The 18,882-nt window shown below is 39.0% G+C and overlaps 3 protein-coding genes across 4 annotated transcripts in view; 1 reads left to right on the forward strand and 2 right to left on the reverse strand.

The window, feature by feature from the left end:
* LOC137278925 (uncharacterized) overlaps positions 1-1,990 on the forward strand; it is a 30,031-nt gene extending 28,041 nt beyond the window's left edge. The window contains exon 43 of the mRNA XM_067811425.1: positions 56-1,990. Within this exon, the coding sequence (XP_067667526.1) occupies positions 56-135 (80 nt within the window). The 3' untranslated portion in view covers positions 136-1,990. The remainder of the gene's footprint in view (positions 1-55) is intronic.
* Positions 1-18,882, reverse strand: part of LOC137278200 (uncharacterized) — a 250,335-nt gene that overhangs the window by 216,643 nt on the left and 14,810 nt on the right. The window contains exons 22-23 of one of the 2 annotated variants that reach the window (XM_067810405.1): positions 18,757-18,830; positions 15,759-15,849 (exon numbers count right to left, since the gene is read on the reverse strand). In XM_067810405.1, the coding sequence (XP_067666506.1) occupies positions 15,791-15,849; positions 18,757-18,830 (133 nt within the window). In that variant the 3' untranslated portion in view covers positions 15,759-15,790. Of the gene's footprint in view, positions 1-15,388; positions 15,850-18,756; positions 18,831-18,882 lie in introns of those variants that run through there. The other variant, XM_067810404.1, reaches the window with a different exon arrangement.
* Positions 2,569-14,215, reverse strand: LOC137278205 (uncharacterized). The gene is made up of 21 exons (XM_067810412.1): positions 13,964-14,215; positions 13,165-13,606; positions 12,961-13,019; positions 12,083-12,719; positions 11,891-11,946; positions 10,909-10,995; positions 10,285-10,407; positions 10,009-10,131; positions 9,792-9,866; positions 9,515-9,633; positions 7,402-7,497; positions 7,203-7,292; positions 6,870-6,986; positions 6,279-6,468; positions 5,654-5,800; positions 5,425-5,510; positions 4,995-5,068; positions 4,720-4,814; positions 4,462-4,624; positions 3,674-3,747; positions 2,569-3,489 (listed from the first exon to the last, which is right to left on the reverse strand). The coding sequence occupies exons 1-21, from the start codon at positions 14,166-14,168 to the stop codon at positions 3,428-3,430; spliced, it is 3,120 nt and encodes a 1,039-aa protein (XP_067666513.1). The 5' UTR covers positions 14,169-14,215; the 3' UTR covers positions 2,569-3,427.

An 18,882-nucleotide genomic window follows, 5' to 3' on the forward strand; every position in this document is an offset into this window, starting at 1 on the left:
CATCAAATCGTATGATGCCGTAATAGTTCATTTATGGGTTGTTGTTTATTTTCAGTTTTGAGTGATGAAGACCGGGATGAGTGCATTGCCAAGGAACTTTCAGTCTGTGGGGACAGCTCATGGACCGCCTTGTAGCTTTCCACATTAGAAGCGTTTCATACATAAAACGAACTGAAAGAATCTTAATCCTTTACTTTACCGTGCCCATTTAAACAATCTGTGCTATATAATTATTAGACCTGCTGACTGCCGCCTATGATTTCAAATAAACTCCAGTTTTGACGACTTTATTGATGCTACTTATGCCGTTCGATTTATGTGTGGATCGTTTGATTGACAGTTCATTTTGATGACAATACTGGCCTTTAGTTTTTGTGTTAAACGTAGGTAAAAGTCAGTTTTTATTTTTGGGTGATATGACTTTGAATACGTCAAAATACTGCATAGTTTTACATTGTCGTTGTTTCAATAAGCTATTCTGGTCAAAATGCGTTCAAATAAAGCATTGTCCGAATGTTGGTTAACAGATACAAAAATGTATCTCCAGTTGTCCTATTCATATCAAACTCATGATTTTTTAAGCCTGAGAAAAATGGGGTTTCCAAAAGACATCTGTTATCGAACAATTTCGGGCAATATTTTGCAAATGTGAATTAATCCGGATTAAGTAATTATATCTGTTACAATGTTACTGTGTAATCTGAATGTGGAGGACATATTCTATTTATTGTTGATTATTTACTTCAGTATAGTAAACATCCGGTTTAGACATCGAGAAGTGACTGATACAAGGCATCACACCAATATGGTGATGCACTGTTTAGAGGATGGACTGTTTGGTTTTGTCTGGGAGGCGTATGGAGCAATAAAGAGGATATATCAAATTTCGACGAATACATTCTAATTATTCAGATATTTCTGCCTGTATCTGATGAATTAAAGATTAAAGTGATGTTTTCGGTGGAATCATACCTGCTATATATAAAATCTAAGGGAAAAGACATAGAATTGCATTACTACAAATTGGGGGATTTAAGGAAATGGAGTGTATTGTATTAGTATGTCCAATTATAATAACGATGTAAACGTCCACTGATCGTTGGTATGCGACAAAACTATTTTACAAGTATACGTTAGAACAGCAATACTAACTTCTTAATAGGTTTTTGACAAATCTATAATACCTGGCTTCTAGGGGCTGACTCTTTTTACATCAATATTCTGTAAATGTGAATTGCTGTGAGCCACTCACAATTCTGTTACGCTGCAGCCTAAAGCTTTCTTTTGAGTACAATAACTGATTGACTACTGACATGATGTCATGCGACATTTTGTTTTGGACCCACATAAGTGCTGATTGAGTGTGGACAGTGTCATATATATGTCTAGTGAAGTCCAACTGAATTACTGTGGTTGTTACATCGTACACTATTTCTCATTCTGTCCAGGGTAGCATGTCCTGAGTCACTCTTTGAAAGTATGCACGTAGTCGGAAGATCAACTAGATCAGAACAGGAGAAGGTCGTCGATGAACTGATAATGCTCTCATTCAGCTGGTTGCGATAGAGTGTGATAACATGATATCTGTTTGTAGTGTCATGAGAGACGATGCACAAGGAAGTCGAACTAACCAATCTCAACTGCAAAAACAACGCATTACACATGTACTTTAAGATTCGTTTGTAAAGCGGATTGCCGTTGTATTGTTGATTAGATTGTGTCAATTGATAAGAATGCTCTTGCAATAAGGACATGTCCCATTAGTGTTTGAATATAACTGATATTGTTGCACTTCATGCATGTGATACATATGTTGTACTAAATTCCAGAATTGCTGACATTCAATGGGCTAGGACCAGAATGTTGCCAAATCCCTGTGAATGGTCGGTGACTAGCCCAATCTCTCTGAGAGTGTTCGCGACTACTCATCCCTTGGAACTGGATGATACAACATGTAAATAAACTACTCTGTGTGTCTACACTGTGCTGTGAACATTGTTGGGTCTGTTCACTTTGCTATATTGTGTCAAGTTTTACAATAACCATGCTATGGAGCAAAAAGTAATATTTGACAGTGTGGTGAAAACAAACACAAACACTTTTTCTTTGATGGGCAATATAGGAGTTGAGACGACAAAGAATAATGGTATTTGTATGAATATACAACTTCTGTATATGTCCATAAAAACACCGGAAGCTGCCAGTTGTTCTAATAATAAAATATTACCCGAAGCAGTAACAGTTATTTACAAAGACTGACCTCATCACATGTGAAATCAGTCTTAAACAGAACATATTGTTATTACTAAATTATAATCGGAATTTATACTGGTAACCGAAACACAAACACCGTTTCACAAAGTGAAATTTATCATGAATGTTTCAAAAATCGGTGTGCGAAATTAGTTTCTTTGATTTCAATAGTCATTAGTTAAGTGTTCTTCCACTCATCACCAGTCGGCAGTCTCTGTAATGCTATGAGCCTGGCACACCGGGGTTCTTAAGACTGGTGAAAATGTAGAACAGTGTAGCGATATGGCAGATACAAAGATAAGGTAACAAAACATAAAATGCAGTTTTATTATCTCGGAGAAACTTCTTTTTGTATAAAAAATGGTCTCAATATGTGTGTACAATGATTATACATGCACAAACGAATTCGAATGCTGATGGCAATTAATGCATATGTACAGAGGCTAAATTAGTCGTTCTCGCATGCATGCATGCACGAATACTAGATGGTATGAAGGACTGTCCACTGGCGTCCAGATGGAAACAGTTCAAAATGGTGAAATAAAATGTAGGTAATATCAATTCTAACTTCAGTTACCCACTTGACTGGCCCTCATAAGTAAACTGAACATATTCATAAATAAAGGGAAAACACTCAAGTAATTTAGCTGACACTTTAGCAATTTTGAAAGTTTGTGTTTGTTGGGAGCAGACAGACCCCCATACCAACATAACATTTATGGGTCACCACACTTTCTATATGGTTTTGAAAATAAAAACGTTTTTTAAGCGGCGAAGAAAATAAGGTCGTTGTTGGCCTTTTATGTGAATATATCGATGTATTTTGAAAATGAAAATTTGGAATTTAAGATAACGCCGGGAAATTAGTAACGGTTCGACCTTTCAGTTTCTGTATTATCAGTGATAAGAGGGTGTACGGGTTTCTTCTTTCAACCACCATTTCCTTTGTTTTCTTTACATTCAGAAAAAGAAAAATGTCAAGGTGCAAAAAGAACAATACTGCAATTCATTCATTGATTCCTGTACTCGAACGCAACGCTCGCAACGTTCATGTACTTAGGAAGCATAATGTAGTTAAAGACCACGTGCAGGTGTAACGCCTCCACCGCCTTGGCACAGCCTAACGTTCATCAATACATGATTTTCCAACCTCAGGCTGTTGCAGACATATGTATTACGACCTTCTCAGTTGTCGTTCGACTTCCTTGTAAACCATAAGATCATCCTCGTTCATTCCTAGGTAACACATTGAATATAAGTAATAAACACGTTAAAATATGAATACATACATTTCAATATTGTAATCTGCAACAACAATCCTTAACATACTTCCAAGTGTACGTGGGAAAGTTATTTAATATGGTTGGCATATTTGTACATTATGAAATATTAACACGATGTCAACAGATATAGAACGTACGTGTTCTTTTCACCTTTCTCCTTGTGTCATCGTTTATGCATTTTTCGTGTTTGTCTTTGAACAAGACCCGGTAGCTGGAGAAAGACAACGCACCAAAAAATACATATGATTCTTGTAGTTCTCAAGGAGCAAGCCAGGATCGATATAATAATTAATATTTAATCATATGTATAATACTTATTACATTATGTAATTATACGCATAATACTTATTATATTGCATAATTATATGTGTAACATATATTATATTGGTGTATGAGTTTATACAATTCACTCTGTATTCACGGAATCTTTACAAGGTCCCTCACTCAGGAACTATTCTGTACTTGTTATTGCATGAATGGGTTTGACATTTACCGTAATAATGTAGCGGAAAACAGGAAACAAACACCTCAAAACAATAAAAATAACCAAACAAAACATAAGACCTATCGCTGTTGGACAGGTGTGTTCTTGCGTGATAAGTTATGAAGTAAGGGAGATAACCCTGACCATCGATTGAAATTGACAGGATGAGTGTTTTCCGAATGGAAGCCTATGTGTCATTTCAAACTATAATCAATATTATGAAATACAATGTCATGTTTGTCTAACAAATCGGCTTATCGTGCCGGTTGCTGAGGCAGGTGGACCAGGATGAGCGTGTGCTTGCCCTTAGGGTGTAGACGGCTACTCAAATCCAGAAGTGCTTGTCTGGGCAAGGTTTGACATATGTAGGTGTTGGCTAGCTATTACACAAAACATCTTCAATTTAAAGTACATTTATAATAATAATTAGTCGACTGTTACCTCTTGCCATTTCTTTCTAACAGACACGAACTGCCGTTGGGGCGTTGAAAGACTTTTTCTATTTTCTGGTTTTCTTCATCTGAATACAGTCGCCACCGTCCCTCCCCATCCTGCCACTGCCACACCCATCTGTAATTTTCCTCATCCATCTCGAGAGCAGCGTCTTTTAACAATGTAGTCAGTTGTCTTGATTACACGGTTAAAGGGGGAGGTCAATACGACATTTACCTAATATAGTTTGTAGACAAATATGCTTACCATCTAAAAGTTTCCTTATATCTGCTTCTGCTGCTAAACCGTGACACGTCTGCCCATCTGCTTGTGTCGCATCCTTCAGACTTTCGACTGGATCTCTGTAACATGGCAGAAACTAACGAAATCACCATTAGGGAAAATCCATACCCCATTACCTCGAACTAGGTGAACAATCTAGCCACTGTAAGAGCTTGAAACTACAGCCCTTGATTCACAAAAAATTGCAAAATATAATAAATCGATTAGATATCGAGATAATGACATCTATGGATACACACCTCAGGGTCAAATCGATCTTGCCTTCATGCCCACATCTATAGACATCTATGTGCGCCGTGGTCAGCCACCGGACCTGAGGAAGGAAGAAAACATGCTATAAAATCGTGTTGCTCGTTTGAATTATCGATCTTATGTGAAGCTGACGTGTTATTACATTTAACCCGACTGTTAGCTATAGTGTGAGAAGTTTCACTAACCGTAACTAAACCCTTGTCATTGTTAACAATATCTGTTAGTGTGATGAGTTTGACTAACCGTAACTAAACCCTTGTCATTGTTAACAATAACTGTTAGTGTGATGAGTTTGACTAACCGTAACTAAACCCTTGTCATTGTTAACAATATCTGTTAGTGTGATGAGTTTCACTAACCGTAACTAAACCCTTGTCATTGTTAACAATATCTGTTAGTGTGATGAGTTTGACTAACCGTAACTAAACCCTCGTCATTGTTCTCAATAACCACTCCAACACCTCCGTCACCGCCATCTTGGCATCCATGCTCCCAGTCTGGACCTAACAAAGACAAATTACCTCGTATATGACATGTGAATGATAATATAATCTAGTTTATTTATCAAAAATATTTTTGAGGAGAATATTGTATTATTGGATACATGTGTCACATCCGTTTATAATAATTCTTATTTTTGTCATACCTCTTGTGACTTCACATCCAATGTCGAACGTCATGTCTGAGGAATTATATCTGGGTTGATCAGTGACGACGATAACATCAAAAACGCCCTGTGCACCATACCTACACTCAGATCTCTGACCGTTGTCCCAGTGAACCCGCACCCAATCTGTCAAACATACATCTGGTACATTAGTGATACTTATTAGTAATGTTAATAAAGCCTCATCATGTCTTCCAGACATATATAGCCGAATAGTGTTTAAAGTCCTTCGCACCTGACAAATATATATATATATATCTTAGAAAAGTAGGGGAATCAATGTTGATGCAATAATAATAAGAATGGATGCATTGAGAAAGCATCATCACATGGATTTCATTCACAGCAAAGCCGTTCGGTTATCCCCCTTGTTAGGTGACTGATGTATGAAATGAAAATTTTGTACACATCTTCCCATGCATGGTGTTTGCGTGTGGTGATAACGTGAAATGATGCTGCAGGCACAAGATGAATGTCAGTGTAATGTTCCTCAATGGGTTTTATTTCTACCAGACTTCAAAGCTCAGGTTTCCCTACTTTTTTAAGAATATATGTGACAATTCTTTCAGCCGATGGAGGCAAAGCATCAGACAAAAGACTTCACCCTTTTTCGCCTGAATATGACTGACGATTGTTCCAGGTCCCTCCATATCGTAGTTAGTCCACATCCTGTCTTTCCAGCGAGTCACTCTGCTGCCTAGATGTGGTAACCCTGTCAACTCCACATGTCGGTCAAGCTCTGGTAAACTGGCACCCTTCTCAATCAGTTCTGTCACCGACTTTGAAATTTCTCTCTGAAAGTTAGAGGCATCTATAACAACAGCTGTGCGCAAAGACACAGGTAAATGTAACCTATAGCTAGCGACAAGGTTGTCCAAATGCTGGACGGCAAAGGCTGTATGACCTACTGGGAGGACGTAAGGGAACAATCCGATCACTTTGAAAGTAAAATACATGTGACGTCTTTCATATTATTTAGGTTACAATTCCATGTGAATTAATAGTATTATTATAACGTATCAATATGTTGGGTATAAGGAATGTCTAATTTAGTAAGGCGTCAATATGATAAGTCAGACTTTACATGAATTCATCATAATTTATCAGCATATAATTTTCATGTGATACGGTATTATGCTATGTATAGGAGAGTTTAATTCTGCATAGTTTTAAGCAAGGTGCTTAAACTACCAACCTGGTCTTCATTACTGAGTTCACCACCAAATGCCCCTATGAGCTTTTGCATCTGGTTCGGCATTGCGTTTGTCTCAGATCCATTGGTGAGGCATTGGTATACTTCGATGATTGTTCTCTAATACACAATGGAAAAGAAATGGTGATATTTTTTTTTCAAATGTAATAATTCAATGCATACGCTGATGAATATTTCTAAAACGAAATTATCAAACTTTTGCCACATAGAGTACAAGTACGTTATTGACGTAAAGTTGTCGTTATGTCCACTTTTGCAATAATTAGTTTCATTTCAGCAACTTCTTTCCCAATTTACATTGTCACAATTTCATACCTGAATTCGCTGGTAAGTGCACAGTTGGGTGATATCCGCTCCCTCAAGGCAAAACCCGTTGCTCTTCTTTGCCAGGAACATCATGAAATCCTGTCAATATAATATTAGTTAGGAGACATTGCCACAGGAAGTTGTGACCATCTTCATGATGTTCAAGAAAATATTCATAATTTAAATTAACACGGGTGATCATACATACTCGGTCGGCATTTCCTACAGGAACCCATACAACAGGATTGGGGAAGATAGATGAAGTAGTCAGACTTTGAAACAAAGCAATAATCCTCATCTTCACCTGCAAAAGATGAATAAATTTGTGAATGTTAATATGTGCAATCTGCAAACATAGTCAAAGTAGTTGTAAAACAGAAACACGATTTGTTTGTTATTGAGCATGAAGTGACACAACAACTTTCATAATTGCTCGTGTGTTGCTTAGCATCACATGACCTTGTTCTGTATCACTCATATCAGAGCATCCATCTGCGCAACTGTGTTGCAAAGACCTGCATCAGGTATGCTAGAGGGACTGACGATCCGATCCTACCAATTGCTTCTTGCAAGAATGGGATGGTGAGGACCAGTTCTAACCCCATACTCACAGAAGAGGCAACCTTTAATGTATAATCATGGCTCTGCTACTGAACACATATTATGGCCATACACATGTTTTGTCCTATTTGTATAATGATTAGCAGCATTGGTAATTTGGGCGGTAACGTAACAAGCTACTACAAACGGTACACTCTCACCACTTTATGGTACGTATTGCGGTACAAGGCCCTCGGGTCGGTCCTTTTTTTGGTATATGAGATATGATCATAATGCAGAAAATTGAAAACAAGAGCCAAACTAGTCCTTACATTGTTTAATAACATGCAAAAAAAATAAACACAGTCTTTGCTTGAACAAAACTGTCTTTACATAAATCATGTTAAAAATTATAAAAAAAAACACAACAACACGAAAACTGGACAGCAAATGGCAAGTGATCCTTACCTAGTATAGGCCCAATTAGTGGTATTGTTTCTAATAGCATGCATTCCAGATCTCGTTCAGACTGACGACAGTTTTGCCGAATGATCTCATGTAAATAATATCTAATTTCACGTCAAGTCGTCACCTTCATAGCTGGCAAGTTGTTGAAATATATCGAAGTGTAATATGATGTGTATCAAGTAGATCGTTTTGATATTTTAACATGAATGAATTGTTCACGCAGATAATGTCTTTTTTTGATTGGACTAAACAATCACACTGATGCGAGTTGCAAAATTAAACACAGATAATTCAGTATATCGAATTGTAATTACATTTACATAAGACTTAAAACTCATTCGATCTTATTTCCAATGAGTTTGAACTATATGCAATAAAAAGGATGAAATCTCAAAAGTATGAAAGACATGTATAGGTTTGGAATAGTTGCAATGTTAATTTCGAGATTCAAGGATAGATTTACTTAGAACATAGGAGAGGCAAGTTTTGCCACGTCACGTGGAAAATATTACCTTTCGATATAATATGTTCTCGGTTAATCCAATGTTCATGTTTTACTTGAACTATTTGTTCTTCTTCTAACATATTCTACCTGTCGTATTTGGATAAATTCAGTGGTAATTTTTTGTCTGCGATATGTAACAACTCGTCTTTAATGCAAACGATGTGTTTACATAATCGTTACAGAAGGTATAATACAGTTACAGAAGGTATAATACGTTTGGACAAATATTTATCATTTGAAATAACTGAAAAAGGAAACCAGGATCTGAAGATTTATAGATCTAAGTAGACGACCTTCAAGGCAATTCTGAACTTTCTTCCGTGAAGATGGCAGCTGTCTAGGAAAACATGGACGTGGACAACATGATTTTTAGAAAATGTGTAAAAAGGTTTTTAAAATGACGATAAAGAAAATCGATTTGTTTGGGAATCAGTTACGGTACACAGAACCGAAAGCCAAAAACCTCGGTTCTACTTACACCATGGGTATGCCGTTTTACCCCTACTACATACCTGGGTTCTACTTATACCACGGTATGCCGTTTTACCCCTACTACATATCTGGGTTCTACTTATACCACGGTATGCCGTTTTACCCCTACTACATACCTGGGTTCTGCTTATACCACGGTATGCCGTTTTACCCCTACTACATACCTGGGTTCTACTTATACCACGGTATGCCGTTTTACCCCTACTACATACCTGGGTTCTACTTATACCACGGTATGCCGTTTTACCCCTACTACATACCTGGGTTCTACTTATACCACGGTGTGCCGTTTTACCGTTTTACCCCTACTACATACCTGGACGTCAGTATGGTTGACATCGGTTCCAGTGTCGCTTTCATCGGATGCATTTCCATCTGTGAAAATGATCAGGCGTGGTCGAAGGGCGACAACTCCAGACAGACTTAGTATTCCACCTAGCCATATCAATAATTGACATAGAATTAATCAAAACATTTTCGTCATCAAAGGAGTAATTACTTAAGGTATCGTCTATTTCATTATGGCTGTACGTAGTAACTGTATTCCTTCTTCAAGTACTGTCTCGCCTATTTAATTGTCTACAAGCCCTTACCCTCGCGCTGGAGACAACACAAACACAAAATCAGAGCCTCATAGAGTGGAGAGCGACCGCTGAGCTCCAGTTTCTCTGTAACAGAGAAAAATGTGACATATATATCATCAATTAACTCCACTATTCATGCATGGGAGGAGTGCAAAACAGTCGAAACTGATGGCACAAGTATATTCATGTAGGTGGTTTTCATATTTCTCTTACTGAAGCTTCTTACCGATAGCATCCCTGACACTTGTGTAGTCATTGCTGAGGTGATGTTCAATACGTGAAATACCCCCAAATGCAACGACTCCAACATTTTCTTCCAGATCGTGCGCCTGCACTATATCCTCTATTCCTGTAATTAAGAATACAGAAAAAATACTCAATACATGTAAACTGACAAACGAGCATTACAAGAATTGACTGCATGTCAAATGTCGGGGTCGGGTCTGATTCATTGTATTGTCAACTACATTATACAAACTGATCAGGACGAAACTATACGCGCCGTCAATGAAGTGGAAAGCTTGTTTCTTCATTTGTCGAAGTGCCTGGTCCCCAATACTTGTGGATGTGTCGAAACATAGGACTGTGCCCAGTGAGGCTGAGGCTCTCGGCGGGAATGTTTGTTCTGTAACCATTTGAAAGACAAAACCACAGTCAAATGCATTTTTGAATTTTGTAGCATTATAAACATAATAGTGAAGCTATAGCTTTGTGTTTGATAAATGTGTACATAATAATGTGCAACCATAACAAGTAAGGTTCTATGTATATAGAACAATCACGGCTAGACTTGATCCACGCTTCAAGGACAAGCGGACAGGGTGGTCGGACACGCTGACTTGGTGATCAAACCAAAGGCAGGTGCTATCACTGGATTGTCATAACGCGATTACACTGCTGTCGTATAGCTGAAATAATGCTGAGTGAGTCATTATGCAGCAAACCACAAGCGGGATGTGTTCCGCAACTTCTGCCGATCTTCGTTATATGTTTAGCAAGGGGGTTGTTAAAAAGACCGACCTCATCAACATATCCGATTGGTAGTTACTGGCAGTGTAATGTTTAACTTCCACGTAAACATTAACTCTCATTCTCCAATTCCCGATGAAACTGAATATATACACACTTGAATTGAGTTCCCGTCTGATGGTTGCGTTTATACGTTTTGCCCGTGGATCGTCTCCATCAATGTGGATGAACGGTACCATGTAACCTGAAACATCACAAGTGTATTACACAAACATTCTCTCTCAGAATTGGCAGTTGCATTTGCATATGCCTAATGTCACATCACAAAGATGACTGGAGAGAATACGCAAACGGTTTCCTGAATGGTGACGAAACATACCATTCCATATATTTTTTAATGTATTCCCATCTGAAAGATGTCACTAAAAGGTAATTTCACTTCTAGTGAAAATTATTTGCATGTGCCAAATATTTCATGTACTACTGATTGATTGACTGGGTATGGTTTTGGCAATGTTCCATCAACATGAGGGGGATACCAGGGAGTGGACTTCACACATGGGGATTCGACGTGACGAGCTAATGCTTTAACCATTAGGCTACACAACCGACCCTCATGTACTTTGCATCTAGAGTTGTAGATTTCTGTATATGTTGTTCATTGGTTTCGAAGGGGTACCCTCTATGTTCGTTCATATAGAGGGTAAATAATCCATTTACTACGAGAGATCAATGAACAACATATTTATCATGTCGATCACCTCACTGTTAATTCGACCTGTTTTGAAGCACGGGTATCGGATCATAACAAGGGGTACCGGAGTTTAGTCCGGAGTTTAGTTTAGAAATTAGTCACTGACGACAACACTCGACAAGAAACACAGATATAGAAATATCTCCCTTCCACCGATTTACATTCGCAAAATATCGGTCATTTCTGCACATCATATGTGACTCAATTTTAGACGCAAAGAATTGCAATGACAAACTACCGAATGTGCACGGCATTCCCCAGCAAGTAACATAGAAAATGTTACTCGCTTCTAAGTAGGGGGTTGTATTGAAAATGACAGAAGAGCACTCAGCCAGTCAGAAAACGACGTTAATGTGTGAGGTAGATAGTTGCTGTTCTTCAGTACCTTCCGTTGCAGAGTCATATCTATCGGACATCGTCTTTCCGGACGCCTTTACTTCCCTGCAAAGACAGTCACCGATTTTACTGATACCATGTTGCTAGTTAGGAGAAACTGAACATTTCTGGCCACAGACAATCAGACAATCACATATATATCACCAACGACTATGGGTATGAGGCACGCCTTGCTACATACCTTGACCATGGTGTATCCTGCTCGGGTTTTGTGTTTGGAGCAGATGATGGGACTGGGAACCTATTTCTTACTCCAGCTTCATAATAGGAGGCTGCTTTTCGTGTTGTTGAGCGAGGGTTAGCGTTTACTGGTGTCTCCGTGATGGTTGGATGATCCTCAGATTTGGTACACGGCCTAATTGTGGAATCAGAATGTGTTATTTCAGATCCCATTTTCTCATGATTTGTGGGCCCACAGGTTGACTTTGATCTCTGCTCGTGCCGATTTTTGTCATAATCATTAGCAACCGTTCTTTCCTCTCTCTGGCCAGAGGTAACGTTTAGCGCATCACCTGCAGCAAACGCATGCAACTGTGTTGTGTTCCCTGTTCTCGGTAATTCTCCTGTTGCTTCTTCGGCATCCCCTGAAACCCTTGACAATGGTGGGAACGAGCCACTGCAATGTCCAACAACGCCAGGCTCACCAGAATGAGGATCCCCTAATCTTCTACTCATATTCAAAGATTCCAGAATGGTATTCAAAGACGTCCGCATTGATTCATTCTGACGTCTCTGTTCTTCAAATCTGGCATCAACATTCTCCTGATGCCACTTCAGTTTCCTCGCTATTTGTTCGTACGTCTTTGTTGACGACTCATCTTAATGCAAAGCACAGTTTTAAGTCGGTTAAGTTCGATTTGTTACAATTACATAAGACTAAAATACGTCTAGAGGCCTGGCACATGCAGTAACACAGACGATGCATTGAACCATTATATATGTTACTGGTTTCATGTTTCGTATGCCACAGAAAGCTTATTTTGGAAATCATAAAATGTGTTCAGTTACACGTTACAAACAGGGGTATTCTAATTTTTTTAGAAATATTCTGATAGCTACCTCTGACCCTGGAATAATCTGTGATACCACGGACCCCACGTAACCGAGCTGGTATCTTCCTGTGCAAAAAAAGCATAATTATATTATTTATGGGAGTGTGATACGGGATACAGTTAAACGAACATCTGCGTTTAACTGCCATGTATATATTCTGTGTTCAGCAAAATATGTTAATTTTTTTCACAGATGTATCTTTTTACATACCCAGATGTAAACTGTGCGAAAGGTCTGTTTCCATAGCCACCAGCTTCAGGTTGCTGCTCCCCAACAGCAAACTCCTCACTTATAGCGAGGTCATTTTCCCTCAGTTCAAATGTCACATCGACTTGTACCTCCTCAAAAACTAAATTCCTGAAATTCTTCGAAACAACATTTATGCTGTCCTTGAGCCTTTGTACAGAAGGAATATCCACATGAAGAAGTTCAAAACTTAGTGGAGACGGTTTAAGCGTTAATATTTTGGTTTTGTAATCTTCAAACATCATAACTGCAAACTGCTGAAGCTTTCTAAAATGCTCTTCACATAAGGCACCGACAATGCGCGGGACAACAAACGAGTCTCTCTCTTTCAAGTGTATGACTAAAGTTGAGCGGGGTGAAGTGTAAGTGGAGGAGTCCCATGTTAACGTCACAATGGCCATCTGCTCTGAAGTGTCAGACAAGAGTTCCGATGTTAGCTAAATAATCCAGATGACAATACCAAGATGTGCACGTTTATGAACAGTTTCAAAGCACATATTGTAAACCCTGTGTAACATAGCAGCAACATTTTACGCATAAAGTAGATGCACAGTATGGCCCTCAAATAGAGATTGTGAAATCGGTTTGGGGGCAAACCAGGATTCGAACCCAAACTCGTTTCAGACATGTCAAAGGAACGCATCTCTGGATTTTCTCATCGATTTTAGAAAAAAAACAGAATTAATAAAGTCATAAAGTTAATTAAATGTGACATTCTACATACTGTTTCTCATAACAGTTGTGTGATAATATATATTCATACCTGTAAACGTCCCTGGATCAGATAATGTCAAAGCATTGCTATCAACCTGTATATCAACAACGGCATAAGAATCGCCCAACGTCAGAGTGCCCGTCTCGTGGATTTCCCGAAACACCAGGGTATCGATGGCATTCCAGTCAGCTATGTAAGGCGTTGCCGCACATCGCTCGCTCAGTCCCTGAAGACGGTCGGTTGCCCGTTCCATCTCTGAAACTTGATTTTCGTGTTTCCGACAAAATATAATATAATTCTATAACTTAACCAACCACCATCACTGTTGATACCTGTGGGGGCACAGAGTGATATAAGACAGAGTTGACCTTAAATAAGCAGTTGCTTTGACACGGGCGCACACACAGGCAGACAGACACATAATGACACAAATGAGAGAGAGAGAGGTGGGGAGGGAGGGAGAGTCCTACCCACACACAGACACACAGACACACACATGTACGCGCGATCTGTGTTATCTTTGTGTCCATGGTGGTGTGTTCCAGTATTTGATCATTACCGACATACACGTGTACTGTGAACGACGTGTTTGAAAGGCTCACTTACAGACGTATAGTGTCTAGGTTTATCATCACACTTCTTTACATCACGTATTCATAACGTATTCTGTCCCTCGACTACATCTGTGGATCTATAAAGAAAGATACGTACTCACTCATTTTATGGGTTGTGCGTCCTTGACCTTATATGACATGTAAATTAGCTCAGTTTTCACTTCCTTCAGCTGAGCTAATTGTAATGTTGTGAAGTTTTTCTGTGTGGATGTTGTTGGTAGTGCGAGTTCCTTTCATGGAGTTAAATGACTATTTAGCTTTCTTACATATACTTTCTTTTATTTACAATTATAATTATATCACTAAAATACGGCGGGTATTCATGAAAACAGGATATATGACAATAAACTAGGATGTCTTGATTTACGCCAATATCCATTGCAATTATCCTTATGTAACAACCATAGATAATCTACTTGAATCTAACTGAAGACTACACCTGCCAACATTTACATTTTCTTAGAAGGACTGTTTGAAAAATGTGCTTTCTTTCACGCTGAAATAGCAACACAAATAACTAAAGCTGCAAGTATTTGATAAATCTATATCACTATTACTTATAACATTCAAAAGGCTAAACACAAACCCCGATCTGGTCAAAGCATTATTCCATTCACAATTACAGACTTGTCCTTTCTCAACGCAGATTATCAAGTGGGATATATCCATTTCATCACATATTAACAATTGTGATCAGTCCTTTCTCAACTAATATGTTTTGTTGTGATCGTACCTGGTTTCGTGTGTGGATAACAACATTGAGAACATCTAATCAGAGAACATTTAAACGGGACGATGGTTTCATGTTAACATAGGACACAGAACATATACAATTTGTAAAAATGAATGTGATTCGTAACGAGTGCCACGTTATTTTATCATGTACACAGTTAGAACGTAAGAAGATACTCTTTCCTTTTGCAATAATCCACACATGGACAACTTTATCACACGTACGAACTCAGATCATACCACACTCCTATTGAAATTACCACTTTTTGCTATAAACTGATTTTACAGTCATTTCTAAATCAATATACCTAATCACCAGTCATTGTATTATAAACGATTATTTTTTTGTCTATGTCATTTGGTATTATTTACGAGAGTAAAATTCTTTTCTTTTCTTTTCTGTTCTGTTCTGAGCAGTCCCTTCTCATTACGAATTAATGACAGTGATCAGTCCTTTCTCAACTCATATTTGTTGTTGTGATCAGTCCTTTCTCAACTCGTAACAGGTTAGGGAAATGGTTGCTGTCATCTAGGACTGTATGTGTCGCTCTGCTTCTTTCATGGCTTTTAATTCTTCATCTGTCACAGCTGAAAATTGAAAGTCACATTACACTGATAATTTTGTATCATCATTGTATGAGAGATTATGTTCCAACACAAATTCATCACAAATGTTCAGCAACAATTTACCAACACCACTCTATATCCCTACGTAGCTGTATAACACATAGAGAAACACCAGTGTACATGCAGACTATCATCGACCATAACATGCAGAGCACCATCAGTGGATACTCAAACCATCACTGCTCTATAATACCTAGAGAAACACCTTTGTATACTCAGACCACTGTAACAAAGTAAGAGACAACAACTGAAGTACAAGGAGATGGACATTTCATTCCAAGCAGGACATCTGTCGCATCACAGGCCTAGAGTGACGCTAGGATCCGGTCTGAGTCCAAGCTGACTGGGGTGTGTACTGGACTGCTGCCAAGACTGTGTCTACTCAATGCTCTGAGTCCTGGGTTCATACATGTTTCGAATTCATGTACCCATGACAGGTCAACAAAGGGTCAATCAGAAGTCATCGTTTCTCCACAGTTATGTTGTGGCGTCTTGATGGGTAAACATCACGTACCCTTGACCGGTCAATCAGGGGTCAGATATGTCATCGTTTCTCCCCGGTTAGCTTGTGGCCACTTGGTAGGTAAACTCGTTGCCCTATCTTTCACCGCTGTTTTCACTGTGGTGTTAAGGGTCTTCCTCTTGTTCTGCAAGTTAGTGAACTTCAAGACCCCCTTTAAGAGTTCTTAATTAACTGATCATTCTGTGGTCACTCAGTTGTAAACCATTCGGTGAGTAGTTAACTTTTTTGTCGTCCTGTCCTTGACCTCTCCCTGCCCGCTGCTGTCACTGGCCCAGGGTCTACTGGGCTGACCTTGTTACACCATCACCATTATATAAAACCCAGAGACAAACTACTGCATGCTCAGATAATCACTAATGTATAATACACACAGCACAACCAGTACACACTCAGACCGTCACCATTTTATAACACTCGGACCGTCACCATTTGATAACACTCGGACCATCACCATTCTGATACACGCAGTACTGCCAGTGCACACTCAGACCATCACCTTTCTATAATACACACATCACTACCGGTATATTCTCAGACCATTACCATTCTATAATACACAAGAGAAATAGAAGTGAATACTCCATTCTATAGTCAGATAGTCACAATTGCATAACACACAGAGCACTACCAGTGTATACTCAGATCATTACCATTATGTAATACACAGAGAAACACCACTCTGTACTCAGATAATCACAATTGTATGATAATCAGTAGATACTCATACCATCACAATTATATAAAAACTAGAGAAACACCATTCCATACTCTGATAATCGCCACTGCATTGTATACAGAGTGCCATTAGTAGATGTTCAAACCATCACCACCACATAACAGACAGAGAAAGACTACTGTGTACTCAGACTATCACCATTGCATTATACACAGGGCACTATCAGTGTGCACTCTGACCATCACCATTACTTAATACACAGGACACTATCAGTGTGCACTCTGACCATCACCATTACTTAATACACAGGGCACTATCAGTGTGCACTCTGACCATCACCATTACTTAATACACAGGGCACTATCAGTGTGCACTCTGACCATCACCATTACTTAATACACAGGGCACTATCAGTGTGCACTCTGACCATCACCATTACTTAATACACAGGGCACTATCAGTGTGCACTCTGACCATCACCATTACTTAATACACAGGGCACTATCAGTGTGCACTCTGACCATCACCATTACTTAATACACAGGGCACTATCAGTGTGCACTCTGACCATCACCATTACTTAATACACAGGGCACTATCAGTGTGCACTCTGACCATCACCATTACTTAATACACAGGACACTATCAGTGTGCACTCTGACCATCACCATTACTTAATACACAGGGCACTATCAGTGTGCACTCTGACCATCACCATTACTTAATACACAGGGTACTATCAGTATGCACTCTGACCATAACCATTACTTAATACACAGGGCACTATCAGTGTGCACTCTGACCATCACCATTACTTAATACACAGGGCACTATCAGTGTGCACTCTGACCATCACCATTACTTAATACACAGGGCACTATCAGTGTGCACTCTGACCATCACCATTACTTAATACACAGGGCACTATCAGTGTGCACTCTGACCATCACCATTACTTAATACACAGGGTACTATCAGTGTGCACTCTGACCATCACCATTACTTAATACACAGGGTACTATCAGTGTGCACTCTGACCATCACCATTACTTAATACACAGGGCACTATCAGTGTGCACTCTGACCATCACCATTACTTAATACACAGGGTACTATCAGTGTGCACTCTGACCATCACCATTACTTAATACACAGGGCACTATCAGTGTGCACTCTGACCATCACCATTACTTAATACACAGGGTACTATCAGTGTGCACTCTGACCATCACCATTACTTAATACACAGGGTACTATCAGTGTGCACTCTGACCATCACCATTACTTAACACACAGGGCACTATCAGTGTGCACTCTGACCATCACCATTACTTAATACACAGGGTACTATCAGTGTGCACTCTGACCATCACCATTACTTAATACACAGGGTACTATCAGTGTGCACTCTGACCATCACCATTGCGTGAACATCGAACATCAGTACATAATCACTGTAAAATACAATCAGCCATGTATGATATACAGGGCACTGCCATTGAATTATACATAGAACTTCACTAGGGTTGAACTAACACAGACAAGACGTCTCTCTAGGGATGTGGTCGATACTTGTTCTCTCCTCTTGAATATCCTAATTAGTGCTTGAATCAATATTGTTGTTTCAGTTCAAATATACGTAGAATAGTTGGAGGGTGATTAAACTTACATATACGTTGTACGTTGTGTCGTACATCATCTTCAACAGATTTCTCGCTCATGTTAGTAAACGATATTCTGTAGCTGAAACATTACACAAATGATGGCAATGACATTATACAAATTGCTGCAATCA

Source organism: Haliotis asinina, chromosome 3 (assembly GCF_037392515.1).
Source record: "Haliotis asinina isolate JCU_RB_2024 chromosome 3, JCU_Hal_asi_v2, whole genome shotgun sequence".
Taxonomy (NCBI): Eukaryota; Metazoa; Mollusca; class Gastropoda; order Lepetellida; family Haliotidae; genus Haliotis; species Haliotis asinina.

Excerpts from the sequence above, each read along its gene's own strand:
- LOC137278205 (XM_067810412.1), bottom strand. The coding sequence starts at position 14,168 with ATGGAACGGGCAACCGACCGTCTTCAGGGACTGAGCGAGCGATGTGCG. Across the intron at positions 10,132-10,284 it reads AGCTTTCCACTTCATTGACG|GAATAGAGGATATAGTGCAG; the intron begins GCGCGTATAGTT and ends TCTTAATTACAG. Across the intron at positions 6,469-6,869 it reads AACTCAGTAATGAAGACCAG|AGAGAAATTTCAAAGTCGGT; the intron begins GTTGGTAGTTTA and ends TCTAACTTTCAG.